The sequence below is a fragment of the Cyprinus carpio genome, chromosome A19, assembly GCF_018340385.1.
Source record: "Cyprinus carpio isolate SPL01 chromosome A19, ASM1834038v1, whole genome shotgun sequence".
Lineage (NCBI taxonomy): Eukaryota > Metazoa > Chordata > Actinopteri > Cypriniformes > Cyprinidae > Cyprinus > Cyprinus carpio.
The window spans coordinates 12518948-12540111 of record NC_056590.1 but is presented as its reverse complement, the minus strand read 5'-3'; the positions used below and the strand labels follow the sequence as shown (position 1 = coordinate 12540111).

Below are 21164 nucleotides of genomic sequence, written 5' to 3'. Positions count from 1 at the left end.
AATAGTAAAGCATTGGCCTTTTTATTTATTTCTTTTTTTATGTGTAAATTAAATATACTGTGGAGTACATTGGTATGACAGCAAAAAAAAAAAAAAAAAAAAATGATTTCAGAAGAAAAAAAATTTAATTAATTTTAAAAATGTTATTAAATACTTTATTGTGATGCATTTTGATTAATCATATGTCTTTCTCTTTTATCTTGTTAATATGATGGTTGTCAGTAAGGCTAGGCTATAAAGAGATTTTACTGTCAGCATGGTCTTGCTAATTTAACACATAAAAATGCAAAAGCGACAGGATTTTTTTTTTTTACAGTGAAGTGAAGTGATTGTAATTCCTGCATAAGTACATTTATGCCACCTCTGTGCCACATTAAATGGTGTGTAAATGCACTTTTCATTATATATATGCATGTGCGTGTGTGTGCTTTCTGTACCAATTTTGCAGCATAAGTATCAGATCTAATGATTTCAGATCTGTTTCTTCTAAATGACCACCATCTCGACTCTTTCAGTACATTTTTTTCATTTGTACACTGTAACGGATTTTTGTAATTTGAACAGTATTTTACTGTAATATGTACAGTATAATACTGTTAAATGTGCCAACAGTATAATACTGTAAATAGCAAAGGATTATGGGAAAATATATGTTTAGTACTGTAATTATTCTCTACTGTAAATCGATTTACAGTAGCGACAATGCCCGCGAAAAAACTGGCCAATGACAACGGAGAATTCTTTTCAAGTTTTTTTTCGGTTGGTTGGGGCAACTGAGGAAAGACTCAACAAAAAGGTTAGTATTGTTTCTGTAATTATTTTATGTAAAACCGAGATATTTTCAAATGCAGTCACTTATTAACAGCAACCTAACACGAACCAGTGCTGCAAATTGAGTGAGTTGTTAATGTGAGGACAATATTCCTGTCGTCAAGAGACTTTTTTTCTGCCTGTTTGTCAAGGCGGGAGGTAATGTTACAATTGTTACTGCCGTCATCATTATGGCAACTTCAACGGGGTGAATAAAGTTTACATTGACTGATATTTAGTGACACAGCAACAAAATAAGCTTTTTTTAATGCTCCTCTGCCTCTTTAATGTAAATTAGCTAAGCAGGAGGACTCTGTGGAAACTTTACGTTAACAGCAAACTATATTGAATGACGAAAAGAAAAGTGAGGCAACACTAAAGACGGAGGTTGTATTATAACAGTATTTTGAAGTGAATATTTTGTTTTCATTTAAAGTTTTTTGCTGTTCGAACCGCGAAACGTCGGAGGTGTCTTGGAGTTATTTTCTGGCGGTTACCGTTATCTGAAGAAACTGGTAAGCTAACATCAATTCAATGAGGAAAAGCTGGTGATTATACCACTCTTATATGACTAATAGTTAGTGAGACAGAAAAAAAGAGAGCTTTTTTAATGTTCCTCTGCCTCTTTAATGTAAATTAGCTTAGCAGGAGGACTCTGTGGAAACTTTACGTTAACAGCAAACTATCTTGAAGTACGAAAAGAAAAGTGAGGCAACACTAAAGACCAGGGTGCGATTTGTGAAATAAACAGAGGGGGGATGCTTTTGAAAATTTTTATGAAATGTTTTTAATACGACGGAAATTGTATTTAGTGTGATCTCAGTTTAATAAAAACATTGTAAGCCTGCGTTAGGCCTATTAATTGTAATGATTTAATGTCCACGGTTATTCAAACAACAAATTACTTAGAGAAAGAGAGCAAAGAACACAACGAAGCTTTTGAAACTCCGAATCAGTTAAACCATTGCGTCGCAAAATGATTCACTGTTTAGAAGCGCTTCAATCGGATCGCGTATCGCGAATCATTTGATTCAGATCGGGACTTCAAAGCGTCTATCGCGAATCATTTGATTCAGATCGGGACTTCAGAGCGGGTTTGCATGATGTTTTTATCCCCACCGGGGATATAAGTTATTCAGCAGAGGCAGGGATGCATAGACCAGAGGGGGGGAAATCCCCCCCATCCCCCCGGCAAATCGCACCCTGTTAATGATGTTTTTTTTATTATAGGGGTTTTTTGTTGTGCATATTTTGGGCTGGTCAAGGGGTTGTATCACAAGATATCACACAGTGACATATAAGCATAAACTTGATTGGAAAGCACATTGAAATGTATTTTAAAACAAGATGCAAGTATGTTCTCTATATATGTAATTAATTTCTCCCAACCTTTTGTTAATTGCTCTACTTTTAGGTCACTGCAACTCCAGCAGATATGCAGAGAGAAGCCTCTCTTTGCCCAGTACCCCAAGACTGATTGCACTTGGTAAGTCTATTAAAATGCCTTTTTTAATTGTAACTATGGCTGAGATTAAAGTTGGTCAACATCTACCAGCAGACGGACACACGAGAGCTGACTGAACATCTGCTCTTGTGTCAACACAACATGCATGCGTCGCATTGCTCTCTTGAACACGCGTTGAAGATTAATATTTTGTAAATAAAGAGGTAAATTATTTTAGGCAGCAGCCAATCCAACCAGGCTGTACATCACAAGCTCTTATTCTAAAGCTTTTAGGCTGCATTTATTTGATCAGAAACACAGTCATATTTTTAAATATGATTGCAATTTAAAATAACTGTTTTGTATTTAAATATATTTTAAAATGTAATGTGTTCCTTTTATCATTACTCCATTCTTCAGTGTCACTTGATACTTCAGAAATCTTTGTAATATCGTCCCCTTGGAATTATAAGGTTCTATCTGACATTTTTGTCAAAATTTAGTTATTTACATATTCTTATTCTGTGACCACTTCTATGGAGTTAGAATTGTGTCTTTATTACATGCGAGAAAATAAAAGATCTGAGAGAAAAAAAAAAGTTTGAGAGAAAAAGTTATCACACTGATAGCAAAAAAGCATTTCATGAAAGAAAAAAGAATATTTGAGAGAAAAAGTTTTCATACCAATAGCAAAAAATAATAATATTTGAGACTAAAAAAAGTTTTGAAAGTATTTTCTCATAGAACATAAAAAAATATAAATTTGAAATTTGTAAAATTATTTCTGAGAAAAAAAATCTCTCTCAAAATACTTTGGAAAAAAAACTCTCAAATATATATTTTTTGCTATCAGTGTGAAAACATTTTCTCTAAAAAAAAAAAGTGTTTCTCTCGAAACGCTTTTCTTTGCTCTCGATGCAATTTCTTGCTCTCGTGTCAGGATTTTGCTTTCACTGTGAGAATTGTGTCATGGGCGGGGCCACGTTCCTATTGGCCAGTCGGGTGAGCATCGTCTTGTCTTGGGAGTTGAACTGAATCATTACACCATTGTAATAGATGCCGCCTCTGCCTTATGGCTAGTTTAGTTGAGCACGGACACTCCAATGTTTGGGTAAGATGATGACACACAGCTGGCTGAGCAAGTTCATTATCACTGCAGATTAAACATTAAAAAATAGCACTCATTTTCATGAATGAATGTGTATTATATTATTTGCTTGCTAATCGCTAGTAAAGCTAACCAGCCATCATGCTAGGTAAACTTGCAAACTCACCTGGTTTATACTATTTTTAAATCAAATGCCAAATGAATGTTTTGATTTAGATAGTTTCACGCCTTATTTAGTGAGTAGTGAGCTAGTTTCTAGTTTATAATCTGTCTACAATGTATAATTAATTATTTATTTATATAGTACATATTGCTTTTATTAACATCAAAGTGCATACAGCACCATGTTATGACTGTTGGGAAATCAGTGGTTTGATAAATGTGTTTTTTCTTGTGGTTGCAGGTTCATTCTGAGAATAAACCCTGATGGCACCAAATGCCTATCAAAATCACAGATCAGCCGGGCATCTGGAAAAAGGATGCATAGAAAAATCGCCAGCCTGAATCCCCTTGTGGCATCTTTCATCAGAGAGTTTGTTGAATTCGATTGGCAAAATTATTGAAAGAAAACACGACTAAAACATGTTTTTACTGTTTGATTTTTGTAATGGCTTATTCTGCTTTGCAGCCAATTTAAATTTTTAGCCATGTTACAAATACACAGAATGAATTCAAACACATTTGTAGAATGTACTTTTTAAAGTAAATGTTAAATAATGAAATAGTTAAACAATGAAACAGCACATTTTAATGGCAAATGTTCATGAGAACTTATGAACTTGTTAAATGTTAAACTTGTAACATTTGTTAAATGTTAAATGTTAATTTGTTGAACTTGTTAAATGTTAAACAATGAAACAGCATATTTTAATGACAAATGTTCATGAGAACTTATTTTTGGGGAGTAAAAAATTTATAGTTTACAGCTAGTGGTTTTTCATTCGTTAAACATCAGTTACACCTGTTGTTAATTTCATTAATTGGTTTGTCTTTTTGTGTTTGGTTTTGTTGCTTTGTTTTCGGAGTATTTTGAGTTCTATGTTAAATAAAACTTTGACTGCTGCGATTAGATCCGTTTCATCAACTTTATTGCAACCTTACCTGTGACATGTAGATTAAAATTTAATTAATTTTGTAATAATAAAGTAAATGAAGCTAAACTCAAATCTACAAAAAAGTCTAATTAAATAAAAATACAGTACTTGTACTGTAAATGAAAAAAAAAAACAGTACTCATACTGTAAATAATAATACACTATACAGTATTATTACTGTATATTAAAATACAGTACTTGTACTGTAATTGAAAAATACAGTACTCATACTGTAAATATTAATACAGTATGCATTATTATTACTGTAAATGAAATTACAGTAATGATACTGTAAACAATTTTACAGTAACTTACTGGCATCCAGCTGCCAGTAAGTTACTGTAAAATTTACAGCAACCTTTTTACAGTGTAGTCTTGTACAATTACAGCAAATATTTTGTAATAAATGTCATGTAATTAGTTTTTACTGTACCTACTGGACCTACTGGATTTTTTTTTACTAAAGAAAAATGTTGACCTCTCACCTCTTTAAAACTTTGACAAGACTGGGAATCTGTCAGGTGTGACACAAGCATCCATAAGGGGTTGCGTTCACAAAGAGCAGGAGGAATGCCCCGTTGATTAGCCTGTGACAGTGACAATGTGCTGACCATCACTTGTTAATCAACCGTTAAATCTCCCTGTTATAAATGTTCTCTGCCGTTGGCCTATGTAAATAAGTGAGAGACTAAATTACAAAATATTTTCCATGGCACTGTTTTTAAACAAATGGACTTGTATAAACATTTACTCCTGAAATATAATATTTTCTCTTCAGCTTCATAATTTTGTGTGAACACAGTACATATACAAACAACTCCCAAGATTCAAATTGTACTGAAAAGCTCATAAACCTGCAGACAGCTTTTTGGGACATATCATATAATGTTATAATGTAAAGCCAGCCAGATGTTAGTAAATGCAACCATCTGCCTCAAACAAGATAGACCTAAGCAGCCAATGCCAGATGCTAGAAACTGTGTGGAGGTCATGCCAGGTCAAACAACATAACTGAACAACATCAAAGGGTTAAGGATTTATCTAGTTCCAAATGCTTGATTAATCCAATACAGTTTCACTCATGTTCAGTAAATCTTTGAGACCTTTGAAGATCTACCTTGAGACATTGAAGTATTACAAAGGATGTGAAAAATTACAGACATGTGACCTGTTACACACATGCACATATTGTATATTCATTCACATTCAACCAAAAATGCCCCAAAATTTGAGAAAACATTAAAAGAATAACCACATATAGCTCTGAGAGTCAGCATTTCATTTTAGTTTATTATTGTTATATAGTAAATTGCTGTTCCTCTTTTTTAAATCATTTAAATCATGCATCAATGTAAATGTTATTTTTTAATTTTTGTTAATTAGCAAAAACCACCAATATCATTATGTATACTTTAAATGGTGAAACAAAAGATGAACCTGACACAGTTCCTTTTTAAGGTGAATTATATCATGTCAGAACCATGGATGATGTCATGTGAGACTTGTGGGTGCATGTCCTCTGCTGCATTGTCTCTGTGTGTGTATGATTCATACTCATAGATGTAGGAGTAAGCTAAGGCTGGAGTTTGATGTGACATCATTACCACTTCCTGTTTTGTGGTGTTGCTGAGGAAACAGCTACTAGCATTCTAAGAGCAGGCTAATGAATCACGCTCTCTCTTTCCTTCCCTCCCACTTGTTCTGCCTTTTTCTTTCATTCTTTCCCTATAGTGCTTACCACAAAAGGACCACCCCATTCTAAACATTAGACACACCCCTTAGTTTTATGATAATCTGAATGTATCCACATTCTGTCATATATGTGAAATCATGACATCTGTTTTCAGTAGTTTAACACATTATGGTTAGACACTACATTAAACTATAATAACCTGTCGCAAGTGAATTCATCAAGATATCTACTTTACTGAATGTGAAAAGCTTAAAAATCTTGGCACCTGTTTTTCCTCCTTATGCATCAGGCTAATACCATTATATTAAACATCTCTGACAGCTCGTGTCACACTTTGTGGCTTTAGATTTTTGTTTATGAAGCATTATGCCAACCATTTTGACTATAGCATAACACAAAACAGTCTTTATCCATTGCCTTGTTTCTAGTGAACTGAAATCCAACCACTAACATTATCATCACACCGACCAAAATGTATTTGTATGTTTATTAGGTTCTAAAAAGTGTAGCTGATGCATTTTCAATGATCTAAATTTTAGACTGCCTGAAAATGACAATATGTGTAAATAGTCACATACAGCCTTCTTAAAGCTGTCTGATTCACATTAAAATCTCATTGAAAAGAGAGAAAAGAAGGCATGCAGTTTATATCGTTGACCAGCTGAAAAACAAAAATATGGCTGGTAACAATTTGTAATTTAACGTTTTAAACCAAAGGCTAACAAGCTTATACGTGCCCTTTTTCTCTCTTTTCTCTATCATCACACGGGACCGTCCCGCGCACCGCTCCAGACAGCTGTTGGCGCAGCAAGCACCGAGCGAAGCGCCTCCCTCTTGCTCCCCCCCCCCACCCCCCCCACCCAACGCGCCAATGTCCGCATCAGACACCCGCTACATTCTCCGGTGGGCGGGTGCGCGCGGTCTGAAACCCCTCCTCTTTTTAAAAAGCAGACCGCAATGATTTAGAAGTTCAGGAATCCCACGTGACGTCACCGCGAGGTGATGTAATGCTTCTGTAAATAGATCATATTGTAATCGCGTTTCACTTCAGCGTGCTTCGTCCCAGCGCGAGGAGCGTTGCTTGTTTCAGTCTGCGTGCGTTTAGGTAAGTTAGTATTACTATTTTACACTCGCGCTTGTGAATATAATTTCACGCTTAGTTCAAAACACAGACGTAACGCTTGTCTTGTTCAGTGTTGTTGGGATTTTTGTTCTTGATTTACTGTCAAGTTGGTATCTGTCAAAGTGCCGGTTTCCATTGAAATGTTGGTAAACTGTTTGAATGTCTGTTTAAGGGGGTGTGACACCACCAAACAATCAGACAAATTGAGTATTAGAATATTAAATGCATGTCTTGTCATTTTTTTAGTTAAGATTGTCACTTGTCAACAACGCGTTTTAGGTGAATGGCTGTTTGACAGTTGGCCGTTCAAAGTCTGTTTAAATGTAACATTTTTAAATGTTATATAGCACACGTGCGCGTGTTTTGAATGAGTAAGTTAAATATTTGCATTTGCTTTGGTTTTATTAAATTCCTTTTCTTTTACACACTGCATGACATCTGACGTCACGCATAATCCAAAGTGACTCGGACAACTTTACGATGTTTTTTCTTTCCTAAAATGACACATTATTGCCCCTGGCTAGGATGTCTGATCTTGTTGTTTGGGTTTGTAAAATTCGTGACACCGCGTGAGTCCTCCGGTTTCGCCATTACGTCATGCTGCAGGCCGGTTAGACTATTGGCATCGGCACCGTAGACCCGTCTTGCCAATTCAGACTCTCGCCCCGGCTGAACTAAAAGATGATGTCATGACTAGAGGAATGCTAACGTTATGAGTGACAGGGCAAGTAGGTCTTTTTATAAGGCGCGACTATGATGTAATACATCACATACAGATAACAGAAGAGAACTCAAACAGGGAAATGTGAGTAAAATATAGAGAACTGAGAGGAATTCAAATACTTCATCCATTTTTAAAACTATGTTTCACTAACTGGATGTCATAGATCTATCTATCTATCTATCTATCTATCTATCTATCTATCTATCTATCTATCTATCTATCTATCTATCTATCTATCTATCTATCTATCTACTCATCTAATATTTCTAATCTATCTATCTATCTATCTATCTATCTATCTATCTATCTATCTATCTATCTATCTATCTATCTATCTATCTATCTATCTATCTATCTATCTATCTATCTATCATCTTTTATTTATCTATCATTTTTTATTTTATTTATCATAAAATTTTCATTTTAAATGTATCTTTCTATATGGATGGACTGACTGATAGATAGATAGATAGAGAGATAGATAGATAGATGGATAGATAGATAGATAGAACTAAGACACTGAAAAATGTAAATAATTAATCTGTATTTGGCACTATATAGGTGTTATTTATATCTGTCTGTCTGTCTTTTTTTTAATGTCATCTCCCTTGTGTGCTTGTGTTTGTATGTGTGTGTGCATGTGTGTGTATATGTATGTTTAGGTTTTTAGATCTCAGTGATGAATGTTGATCAGGACAGGCCATATGTATGCACTGCTCCTGGATGCTCTCAGGTAAGTAACAGATGTCCAGTTTGCTGATGTTTGTCATATCAGTCAGAGCTACAGCTATGTGTTTTATGTATGCTTTCACCAGTTTTACCCATCAATTACACTGTTAAATTGAATCACATTTCACAATGAATTACTATTGAAAAATTATGATTCATATTGGAACAACTATGTATCTTCTATGTTATTCAGCATTGTCACGGCCTCCCATGTTTCTTGTTCTTGCAGCGCTTCCAAAGAGAAGATCACCTAATTATTCACAGGCACAAACATGAGATGACCCTTAAATTCCCTTCTATTAAGTGTGACAGTATGCTTTCAGGTAAGGGTGTGTTCATAAATGTAAACACACGTAATTAACCCCTCATATCAAAGGTTAATGTTTTATTATCAATCCAGTTTTAATATCTTCTGTGCAGCTAAAGAGTTTCAATCTACTTAGCTCAGTAATATAAGAGCCTGTGAAAAGCGAATGTGTGTCATGATAGGTCATGCTCTCCATCTCATCTAATTTAGGATTTAGACAATGTCTGTTACCCTGGAAACTCAGTGTCTGACATATAAACATCAGCCTGACCCTTGACCTCTGGGGTCTGTGAGCCATCATTGCAGTGACAGAAACATTTACATAAAAAACAAAAGAAGGACTTTACCTTCTGACCCCTTTTATAGTAACCTAGAAAAAGTAGTTTAGTTTAGACTACCCCTGAATTACCAAAACAACAAGAGCAAAATCAGGCTCATGTTTATGACATAGGGTTAATTTTTTACATTTTTGAGCATGCCAGTAGATTACTTCAGACAAGTTCCGCTCATGACATTTAGAAGAGGGCTAGTTTCTCTACGTTTGTTTAGAATGCCTGGAGGTTACTTGATATTGGTCTACTGCTTTAAAGTTTTTGTTCCTTGACCTTGAGAAATTTCCTTTGCCCTCTCAGTTTACATGTGTTTAGTCTATGTTCTTTAGAAATATAGATAGATAGATAGATAGATAGATAGATAGATAGACATCTAGACAGACAGACAGATAGATAGATAGATAGATAGATAGATAGATAGATAGATAGATAGATAGAAAGATAGAAAGATAGAAACACATTTTCTTAAGCTTTAATCAGTTAAAAAAAGTTTTTAATTGTCTTCTAAACTATTTTAGTAATTTTAGAAACTTGAACCAATGTTTTCTAGCACGTTATTTAAAAAAAATCAGATGTTCCAAATATGCATAGATAAACCTAATATTAATCAATATACATCATTTATAATAACATATATAGTATATTTATAATATAATATATAAAATAATACAATATTACTACTGACTGTTTCATCTTATTTATGTATTCTTCTCTTTTTACATATTTGTTTCTAAAATATAAACAACTTTTTTATGTTTATAATTGAAACTCAATTTTTATTTCTTATACACCTGTTATGATTATATTTAATGATTATTTTTATGTGAAACACTTTGAATTACCCGTGTGTCTGAAATGTGCCCCAATTAATAAAAATCTCCATTGTATTTTTACTATATTTATTGCAACATAATTGCATTTTGTGTGTGGAATCTGATGATGTTGTTTGCATTTGTGATAAACATGTACTCTTTATTCATCTGTAGATCAGACTCCAACTCCGACCCGTTTCTTACGGGAATGTGAGGAAGTGGGCCTCTTTACTGACCTGGAGCTTAACCAGCCACAGGTGGAGGAGGAGATGAAACTGGTGAGAGGAAATGCATGTTTCAAAAGCTTACACAAATGTCAAAGGAATAAATGTTTGCATAAATTCTATGTTGTATGAAGTAGCATTAAATATTCTGCACTTGCTTGTGTTTGTATGCGTTCTTATGGACTGTAGTAAAAAGAATTGAACGATCAGATTATGAGAGGATCAGATTAAGAGTATTAAATATCAAACCGTTTTTATACTCACATTTACTTATATGGGGAGTGGTCCATAGAAGAAGGAGAAGGAGCATTTCTTAATATATTTAAAAAAATATTCTAAATATTGGAATATTCAGCATATACGTGCTAACTAAATTCTAAATATTTTCTTGCTTTTAGAACTTTTCTGCTCAGACGTCAGGTCAGAACCAGCCTCACACTAAGACACAACCTCAGCAGAGTCAACATCATCAGTTTCAACCACAGCAACAGCAGCAGTGTGCTCTGGCTCATCTCAACCAGAACCAGCTCCACACACACAGCTCACAGCCTCAGTCTCAATGCACTGCCACATACTCCACTTCAAATAAACAGTGAGTATTACCAAAATACCCCTATATTCTTATTTTCCCATGAAAGGTCAAGATTTGAACTGAAAAAGTGCTTTTACACCAATTTTTTTAGGGGTGGGGGGGTATTTGATTTGATGCAACACAGCAATGCAATCTCAGCATTACATCTTTATACAGAATTTCCCAGTTTAAAGATGTCAGAATACTGCAAATTAATGTTTACCATAAATTATTATATACTTTTTTTAAATTTAGCTAAAGGAACTCATGTGCTACACTAATAGCAGCCCTGTGTAAACTTTCTAAACTTTATTCTATTGGTCAGTGTTAATGAGAATCCCACTGACATTACAGATCTGCACCCAGTTGTCTGCACAGCAGACAGACAAATGCATTGCCTGGGACATCAGCCATGGATGTAAGTAAACCTGAAAGCATTTCAAACCCAATCGGCAAAGTAAAATATGAATCAAAATAATGCCTCTGTTTCTTATTACATCATAATAATAATTTCATATGTTATTAAAATGACAGATGGAGGCGCAGTTGTCAATGAACTGTAGTATGATTGGCATACCAGGCCCCACCCCCTCTGGCTCATGCTCCTCCCTTCAGGTACAACCCCATAATAATTATTTGACGCCATGCTTACAGGATTGTGACGTCTCTATAGAAACATTACAAGTCAGACAGAGGTTATAATGCCACAGTGCTTTGTAACTAATGTAGACATCTTGATTGAGTTATCTAATTCAGAAACATGCAGTGTTACCATGCATACACACACACACTCTCTCATGCACTGATTCTTTTCAGAAAGCAGAGGGGACTGAATTTCAAAGGCTTTGGCTTGACCTGGTTATCATCTGACTTTGGCGTCATTGTAGATTCTCTGTGTTTTGAAAAACTTAAAAGTGCTAAGTAATCCTTCCATTGCAAACAGTCCTCATGCACAGAAAACCTTAGATGTAGAAAGTAAAAACACATTGTTGCCAGTAAAAGTTGGTAAAGCAAATCTTGCTTTGGGCATTTCCCTTTTAAAAAGCATGAATTATCCACAGTATTACATGACAATGATGTTGACAGTGACCCCAGGAGCCATTCTGACCCATCTCTCCCCATCTGTAATCCTTCAGAGGTCAAAGGTTATACAAGCCCACAGCCAACCTGCAGTTTCCAATGGCAGTCAGAATCCGCTTTGCCACATGATGGAGATGATGTCGTCACAACAGCACCCACTGTCCCATTTACAATCCGCATCTCATCATCATGCATACCAGCAGCACTGCCACAGCCAATCACCGCAAAGACTTGTACATCCACATCAAAGCCAAGACCAATCACATTACAGCCACGCTCACCAATCTCCACCTGCTCATTTGCATCCTGGCTCCACCCATCAGACAGCCCCTCCCCTTTCACATCAGACAATACCTACTCAGGTCTAGGTCAAACTCTGATTTTTTAAAAGACTTTCATTAATCTACTGTCATATTCAACATAATATTTGTTTTATAGATGTCGTCCACACCGAAACAGACCCCGTGCCCACAATCTCCTCCACTGCTGTCCACGGGCAGACGCCGACGGACTTCAGAGGAAGACCCAGATGAGCGCAGACAGAAGTTTCTGGAGAGAAACAGAGCTGCAGCGACGCGGTGCAGACAGAAAAGAAAGGTCTGGGTGATGTCGTTGGAGAGGAAGGCTGAGGACCTTACACACACTAACTTACAGCTGCAGGTACATTTACACATGCATAATTTGTGCAGGTACCTACCTAGCAGTAAATACAACTGAAAATTCATGGTAGATTCATGTGTTTGCTGCTTTGTTTATATATTTTGTCTTCTCTTAGAATGAGGTGACATCACTCAGGACAGAAGTCTCTCAACTGAAGCAAATTCTTCTTGCACATAAAGACTGTCCTGTATCTGTGAGACAGAGAGAAACGCAGAGTAAGTATGAATCATTTTCTCATTTTCTCCTGCCTACTCACACATACCCGTGTATATGTTTGAATTTCATTAAAACCTATGAAACAACATGTCTGAATCATATTTCACCCCAAAATAATAATAATTATATATTGCTTAAAATTAATGCAATTTTGGGCCACTATGATTTTTTACACTTTAACAATTATTTCCAAAGAAAAGAGTAAATTGAAAATAAATAAATTAAATTGTTAATTATTCATACATCATGATAGTATAATCTAAATCAAAATAATTGTACTACATTCATTAAAAAAAAAGAAGAAGGAGAAAGTGATGAAAATCTTTAGAGAACACCATTAAGAATAAGAATGAAATAGAATTTTTTTTTTTTTTTTCAAATTTGAATTTTAACTAAAGAATATAAAGTCTGGACACATTACAGTAATACAATGTTTTATTAAACACAAAAGTAACAATGAAGACTTACACACAAAACAGTGTAACTAAACAGGTACACAGTTTCTACAAAAATATTAGACAACACAACTGTTTTCAACATTGATAATAAGAAGTAATGTTTCTTGAGCACCAAACGAGCATATCTGAATGATTTCTGAAGAATTATGTGGCAGTGAAGGCTGGAGCAATGGCATCACAATAATAATTTACAGGATTTTAAAATACAAAAATGGACAATACTTTTTTTTTTTAAACGAACGAGACTAGACAAATAACCAGGGCAAACACAGGGGGTTAAATACATGGGTTAACTAGGCTGACAAGGGGATGGAGCTAATGAATTGTCATGGAAACTTATAGGGGTAACAATGGAAACAAACAAGGCAGGCAAAGGAACAAACAGTGATCAAACAGTAACAGCAGTGATCATAACAGAGCTCCCGCCCCCTTTAAGGATCGGATTCCAGATACTCTAAAACAAAATCAAGAGTCCAGGAGATGGATCGGGGGAGGGCCAGAGGGCCCAGGAAGAGGGCCAGGAGACAGAGGTGGACCAGAGAGCCAAGGTGGAGCCAGATGAGCTGGTGACCTAGGCAGAACCGGCAGAGTAGGCCAAGCAGGAGGCCAGGGCTGAGCCGGGCAGAGCAGGAGGGACCAACGATCACCAAGGCAGAGCAGAAGACCATTACAGAAGAGCACATGCGACCGGAGATCCCCACAGTGGAGCAGAAGACCAATGCTGAGCTGAAAATCACCAGGACAGAGCTGAAGACCCCCAGGGCAGAGCTGACAGAGCTGGGGACCACCAAGGCAGAGCTGAAGGAACTGGGGACTCCTTCAGCAAAGCAGGCAGAGCCAATGACCACCACGGCGGATCAGGTGGAAAAGCTGGTGCAAACACAAGACTGAGCTCTGGGGCTTGAGCGGGCTCTGGAGCAGACGCCACCACCTCGGGGGATTCTGCAGCAGTCACCACCAACTCAGAGGAAGCGTGTATGGCAAAGACACACAGAAAGTTACAGGAAGTGCAGCAGATGGTGGAAGAACCTATGAGATTGCCAGGCTTGAGAGCACTGAGACTCAAGAGTGGCAGCCATGTTGGGACAAGACTCATAAGTGACGGCCGCCACACTAGCATGTGTTGAGAATCTTGCACTAGGAAGTGCAGTGAGTACTGGGCTTGTAACCACTAGACTTGGCACCGTAATCCATGGTGGAGTGTGCTCTGTGGCCATCTGAGGTCGAGGCACATGAAAAAAATTGTTTATAGGTAGGGTCCTCCTCAACTCCCACCATGAAGGGGGAACCACTTAACAGAAGAGCATAGTCCATGTATTGTTCTATGGTAAAGTCATTTACCCATTTGGGAATGAGTGATTTTATAGGTTTATTAAAACCATGGCAGTAGTCTTTCAAAATGGCATCTTTCCAATTTATATAATTAGCAAGGGCACAGAACTGAAGAGTGTAACAGAATTTCCTCTGCTGGATCCGTGTTTTGTCTCTTCTGTTATGCTTGGTGGAATTCAAGGATGAAGGCAAGAAGATTCAAATGTAGAAAAGGTTTACTGAAGGAACTATCAGAAACCATGACCAGGAGGAAACCAATACATAACAGCCAAAAAAACAAACAAACATACAAGACTAGACAAAGAAGAGGGCAAACACAGGGGTTTAAATACACAAGGGGGTGGAGCTAATGAATTGTCATGACAACTAATAGGGGTAACTATGGAAACAAATAAGGCAGGAAAAGGAACAAGGGGATCATGAACTAAACACTGGAAACCCTTCGAAATAAAAGGCCATGAACACAAAACCGAGAAGCACAAGACAGTGATCATAACTGAATAGAAAACAGTTGTTTTAAGTTTGAATACTATTTCATTATATTACTGTTTTATGGTATTTTGATCAAATAAATGCAGCTTTGGTGTAAAAAAAAAAAAAAAAAAAAAAAATTTTACTAGCCCCAGTTTTTAATGGTAATATTTATATTTATATTATGTTTTATATATATATATATATATATATATATATATATATATATATATATATATATATACCTTATTTTGATTGATTTCTTTCATATTTATGTTTAGGTGGAGTAGGTAGTCTAACAGGAAGTCCTGTCCAGCAACATGCAATCCAACACAACAGCATCTCAACATCAAGTTCGGCTCTACCACACACTCACCTCACCCCACACTCACACTCCACTAACAACACACAACTATAACATGCTTCTACATGAGCAGAAACTAATGAGAACACAAAATACGACCCTTCTTTAGAGCCATATGGTCGGGACACCTGTGACCAAACAGGTACCCATCAGTGCAAAGGCAAAACTAAACAGCAAAATGTTTAATCCAGAGTTTTAAACTTGGATTTATGACTTAAATGTAATGTATGCATCACATACAGTATATGTCTGAAATGTTTAATAACTCTCAAGCATAGAATGATTAAATTAAAAGTCTGTTTATACTTCTGGCCCTTGACATCTCAGGTAATCAGCCGAGGGTAAAATGGATGTTTCCAGTGGTTTTAATTTTACCTCACTGTGATTCATTGCAGTGTTGGAAAACAAACTGTCCTTTTACCCTCACCAAATTAGTTTTCTTATTCTCAAACCTGTCTTTCACCCTCTTCATACCTCTCTTTCTGTCTTCTCACACTCTTCCTCGTGCTTTTTTATAGTTGATCTTTCTCAGGGACACTCATTTAGTTTTATTCCTAGAGTATGTGTGCACATTTGTGTGTATATGTGTGTCTTGTTTTGTTTTGTTTCTGGCCACTTTCAGTGTAAATGCTTTGATAGCTTCAGTGACAGCTGTGTGCACTAAATCCTGAAACTAATGGCAAGGCTGTGTGAAATGCATTGAATCAGGGCAGTTGTACATTTGCAATTGTAAATAGGAATCTCTAGTTTTATAAATTCATGATGATGCAGCTAAAGCTGATTGTTACAGTCTTCATTTTATATAGACAGAGCCAACATCAGAATCATGTATAGGAATGATAATAAAGGAATCATGTCGCACTCATGTCACTCTGAATGTCTGTATTCTCCTAAAACAATTTAGAAGTATAAACAATCTTTTCACACTAACTGGCTCAGTGACAATCAAAATGTCAGTACTGACATTTCCTGGAAATGACATGCAAGCATGTGTACCATCTCTGATAAAAAAAAAAAAAATAATAATAATAATAATAAAAGGCTTATATGGCTATAAATTCTGTGTAATACGGAATTCTGAATCTAGACATGTGGAAAAAAGAATGTTTGTAAACTCTGCAGGTTTAAACTGTTTTATGCATGTAAAGTTTTTTTTTAAAATATTTATCTATTTTTGTACACATTTGTGGCCATTTTTAATAAAAAGCACTTAATATCTGTATCCATATGCTCTGATCTCTTTTTCACAGTTCATGCTAATAACTTAATAATGCTGGGATACAACGCTGCCTTTAGTGTATTATATTTTTTGCTGAATTATTCTCAGGATTGCCTGCATGTGCTACAATGTGATAGTTTAAATAAATGACTGCTGAATTGTGGATTTACAATGTTGCCGTTCAAGTCTTGTGAAAACGTGGTTTATTGCGCCATCTTATGGTTAAATTCATGTATTCATTTGGTAAAGACCTGAGGGTAGCGCCAATTTTTGACAGGAATGAAAACTAGGCTGTGAGTGATAGAAGTAGAGTGCGTTCAATGGATTGTACTGTTGTACAGTTCTGGGTAGATTGCTTATAAACTGTAGTCCATTACTGAATACTAATGACATGAAAGAAACTGTAGTTAGCAACATTAGTAGTCTGACTACTTTTTGTTTACTTTTAGATTATTTTGAAGTCGTTTATCACATAGACTTGAATGTGATTGTGTACCATATTATACACACACACACACACACACTCACTCACACTCAAACACACACACACACACACACACACACACACACACACACACACACACACACACACACACATATATATATATATATATATATATATATATACACATTAGTAGTAGTATCATACAAAGAACATATCACTACAGCAGGGTTTTCATGAAAAGCTAATAATTAATGAAATCATAAAAATATCAAAACCTTGGAAATCTCTACATTACATGACCAAACATTAATAAACATGAAAATATTATATTACATGGCCAAAGTCTTTCAGATTTAGGGTTAGGGTTAGGAAAAATATTTTTTCCAGACTTCCAGTATTAAAAATTTGTGAAGGTCATTGGATGAAGACAAAGTATTTCACAGCTATGCATCAGCAGTGTTTAGTAACTTGTATAATGATTAGTCTCATGTATCCAATGGTAGGTTCATTTAAAAAGGATCAATAAAATAAAATAAACTGGGGTGAATCAATAAATTATAAATAATTTACTGCCATTGTGAGAATAATATGTAGTCATGTAATCTATAAAAAAGTAACTGTAATCTGATTATGAGCATTTAAAAAAAATTATATTAAACGTCTAATTAAAAGTACTTTAAAATTTTGGAATCTGATTGCGTAATCCATATTACAAGTACTCAGTTACTACCCAGCACTGTTTATCAACATAGCAAATGTCTTTCTGGGGGGGGGGACTCTCTCCCTCACAGCCTTGTCTTCATCTCATTCAGTTCAATATGGCGTCTAAACCTGACTAAGGTCTATTGTAGAATTTTGAATGTCGGAATTAAATTAATTATAAAGAAAAAAAACATGGAAACCATTACACAATTACTAATACAGACTAGGCAACATATTTATTTAAAAAAAAACTAAAGAAAAAAAACAATAATGAAAGTGAAACATATTAAATGTATCAAAAGACTTTTCCTGTATTGTACCTTAAGGATTGATATACATGCCTGGAATACTGCAGTATATCTACACCGGGTAAATAAGTAATATATTATCTACAAAGACAGAAAGACGATCATTCAAATATCAAGCAATTCTGCCAACCAGCAGCTGAGGCTTAGACAATCAATCAAAAGAAAAGAAGAACCAGAAAAGAAAAAGAATTGCAGTTTCAGTGGTTACTCATTTGTGGCCAAAATTGTTTTGCCAAAATTGTCTTTTATTTTCACACACACAATACTCAGTCTGAGTATCTAAGCATTATGGCATCATCCTTTCTCCGAGCATGGCTGTTGTCAAAGAAATGGTCACCAGGGAACTGGATGAGGTCACCTTCTTCAGCCAGTTGTCTGCCACTCTGGTAACCGCTGAATTCAGAAGAGACACAGGTAGTGGCCACAGTAGAGCGAAATGGATGTCTGGTTGAGTACATGTGGCGTACATGTGCATGAGTGGATGACTTCCTGCTTCTGATCCGCCTCTTCAACACACGCCCCAGCCAGACTCCGCCCACCAGAAGGAGAAGCAGTGCATTGGCCACCAGGGCTGCTACTGTGACAAGCTGTAGGTTGACTTCACTTGTCACCGAGGGCAAAGGTGTGACAAATCCAGTGCAGTGATCTCTGGGGGCAACCTGACACAAAGCTCCACCCACAACGCTCTCCACACAGGTAATGTAGGTGGAGTCTGGGCGGAGCTCTTGGAGGGTCACCGCCCGGTCGGATCCATCTGTGTAAACATAGCGTGGGAAGCGAAAAGCATGCCCGAAACGGTCAAATAAAACCCGAAAGAGAAGTTCTTTCCCAAGAACTAGTCCAGCGTCGAGAGTGGTGCTCCAGCGGACAGTGGCTGTACTGGAAGTGACATCTTCCACACTAACGTTCAGGATGGAGTGACGGTTGAATTGACATGCATCAGTGATCACTTCAATTGTTGAGTCATGATGCTTGGCTCTGTCTTGTAAGGGCAGGTTAAACTGCTCCTGTGGGGCCCAAGCAAAGGTGCTGTGGTTGTGGCCTGTCAAGAACGTGGCCATCGTCGTTGGAAAATCAGATAAGGAGCCATTCCCTGTTTTCACAGCTGTGGGTCTTGGCCTTGAGCTGACCAGTTTCCTCTCCTTCTTTCTTTCTAGTGTTGTCCCAAACCCTTGCTCCCTCTCATCCCCTTGGACACCTACATCTCCATGTTTTTCACCTCCTTGCTTCTCTCTTTCCTCCTGGAGAGCCGGTGACTCCACTACTGCTCCTCGGTTCTCCATTGGCTGAGGTTCTGACTCGCATTGACCACTCATATTTCCCAATTGGGAGTTGCTGACATAGTCCAAGTATTTTCCCGCCACCACTGGGGGGTGAAGGCAGCGCACAAACACGGTCAACAGCTTTCCCTGAGAATGCGCATGCGTTATCCAGCTTTTAAGCTTCTCCATCCGACAGTCGCAAGTCCAGTTATTCCCATTCAGTTCTACGTGAAACAAAACGCCGTTCGTGGCGAAAATTCCACCGGAGAGATTCATAAGACGGTTGTTTTTCAATTTTAAGATTTTTAGAAGTGAAAGGTGGCCGAAAGCACCGGGGTCCACGCGAGATATGTGATTGTCACTGAAGTCGAGGTGTTCGATGCGCTCGAGCGGGTCGAGTAGACCAGCCGGGATCTCTGTCAGCTCGTTCCTGTCAATCTTGAGCTCTTTAACTCGCGCGAGCCCCTTCAGCGCTTCATTGTCCAGCTTTGATATCTTGTTGTGACTCAGAGAGATTTTTGTTAACTTTTTCAGGTTCTGAAAGACGTGATTTCCAATGTGCCTTATTTGGTTGCCTGCGATTAGAAGAGTTGTTAGTGAATTAAGATGGGAAAACGTGAAAACATCGCGCAGTTCTGTTTGTTTATTATCTGATAGGTTTAAAAACTGCAGTTTGCTGAGCCGCGCGAACGCATTGCGATCAATGTGGCGAAGCTGGTTCGATTCTAAGTGCAGAAACATTAAATTTGTCAGTCCTTTGAAGACGGATTCTTTTAAAATCTCAATTAAATTTCCATCAAGTCTCAGTTTGACTAAACTGTTTAAATGACTAAAAGGTTCGGAAATAAAGTCTTTGATTTCGTTGTTATTGCTATATAATATTGTGAGTTTTTTCAACGACTTTAGAGTCCCAGGTTGTATTGTCGAGATTAAGTTGTTGCCCAGATACAGCTCCTCCAGCATGGAGAGTTTCTCGAATGCTTTAGGATGTATATTCCTTATTTGGTTAAACTGAAGATTTAGCCTGATTAGGTTCCCATAGCGCATGAAGTCGAACGCGCTAAGGTTTTGAATGAAGTTTCCCGCAATACCGAAAACCCGCACATCCTCTGCGCGCTCCACCTGCGGCGCTTTGGGCACCGCGCGCAGACCACGGTTTGCGCAGAGGATATGCTGTGCGTGCTGGCACTCGCATCGCTCGGGGCAAATGGCCCAACTAGACGCGAAGAATAAAAGCGCTCCACTGCTGAACAAAAAAAAGTTATAGAGCAAATATGCCATTCCAGTGATGATCAAATAACAAACTACTCAATACATTCCTTTGTTTCAGTCCAGGTTCGCCAAGGTCTTCATCGCCAGCTAGGCCTATTGAAGCTTTACAGATGCATTGCCGCCCGGGTACAGGCATCACTAAGATTACCTATAAGACGAATGCATAGTGAATTTGATCTGTATTGATATATCCATGCACAACCGTTGCGAGCTGATGTGGCTCCAGCCGAGGAAACGTTTGCCTCCGTCAGACCCTCTCATCCCCCAAGAAGTCATCTGTTGCAGATTACACACACACACACACACACACACACAAATACACACCATAGTCATCTTCGAGTTCAGGCACGGATCAGCCCGCCCCATTCTCTTCCAGATGTGGACATCACTAAACGACATTTAGC

The 21164-nt window shown here is 37.1% G+C and overlaps 2 protein-coding genes and 1 long non-coding RNA gene across 6 annotated transcripts; 2 read left to right on the top strand and 1 right to left on the bottom strand.

The window, feature by feature from the left end:
- The first annotated feature begins 529 nt into the window (after positions 1 to 529).
- On the top strand, positions 530 to 4431 carry LOC109077302. Its single transcript, XR_006162629.1, has 3 exons — positions 530 to 1325; positions 2225 to 2296; positions 3766 to 4431. It is a non-coding gene; the product is annotated as an uncharacterized LOC109077302 (long non-coding RNA).
- A 2694-nt stretch (positions 4432 to 7125) lies between these two features.
- On the top strand, positions 7126 to 16774 carry LOC109111796 (cyclic AMP-responsive element-binding protein 5-like). 4 transcript variants are annotated; one of them, XM_019124784.2, is made up of 11 exons: positions 7128 to 7254; positions 8659 to 8729; positions 8955 to 9048; positions 10351 to 10454; positions 10799 to 10992; positions 11326 to 11389; positions 11506 to 11586; positions 12108 to 12413; positions 12490 to 12711; positions 12827 to 12926; positions 15470 to 16774. In XM_019124784.2, exons 2-11 carry the CDS (start codon positions 8676 to 8678, stop codon positions 15604 to 15606), a joined length of 1356 nt encoding a protein of 451 aa, XP_018980329.1. In that variant the 5' UTR covers positions 7128 to 7254; positions 8659 to 8675; the 3' UTR covers positions 15607 to 16774. The 4 variants fall into 4 exon arrangements, with proteins under 4 accessions (XP_042632502.1, XP_042632504.1, XP_018980329.1 ...); XM_042776568.1 differs by lacking the exon at positions 15470 to 16774 and having other exon boundaries at positions 7126 to 7254; positions 12827 to 15343; XM_042776570.1 differs by lacking the exons at positions 12108 to 12413; positions 15470 to 16774 and having other exon boundaries at positions 7126 to 7254; positions 12827 to 15343.
- A 706-nt stretch (positions 16775 to 17480) lies between these two features.
- On the bottom strand, positions 17481 to 21164 carry tril (TLR4 interactor with leucine-rich repeats). The gene has a single exon (XM_019124786.2). It carries the CDS (start codon positions 20767 to 20769, stop codon positions 18493 to 18495), a length of 2277 nt encoding a protein of 758 aa, XP_018980331.2. The 5' UTR covers positions 20770 to 21164; the 3' UTR covers positions 17481 to 18492.

Coding starts and splice junctions, on each gene's coding strand:
- LOC109111796 (XM_042776568.1), top strand. CDS start 8,676: ATGAATGTTGATCAGGACAGGCCATATGTATGCACTGCTCCTGGATGC. Junction 11,390..11,505: donor CTGGGACATCAGCCATGGAT/GTAAGTAAACCT, acceptor TTAAAATGACAG/ATGGAGGCGCAGTTGTCAAT. Junction 12,712..12,826: donor ACACTAACTTACAGCTGCAG/GTACATTTACAC, acceptor GTCTTCTCTTAG/AATGAGGTGACATCACTCAG.
- tril (XM_019124786.2), bottom strand. CDS start 20,769: ATGGCATATTTGCTCTATAACTTTTTTTTGTTCAGCAGTGGAGCGCTT.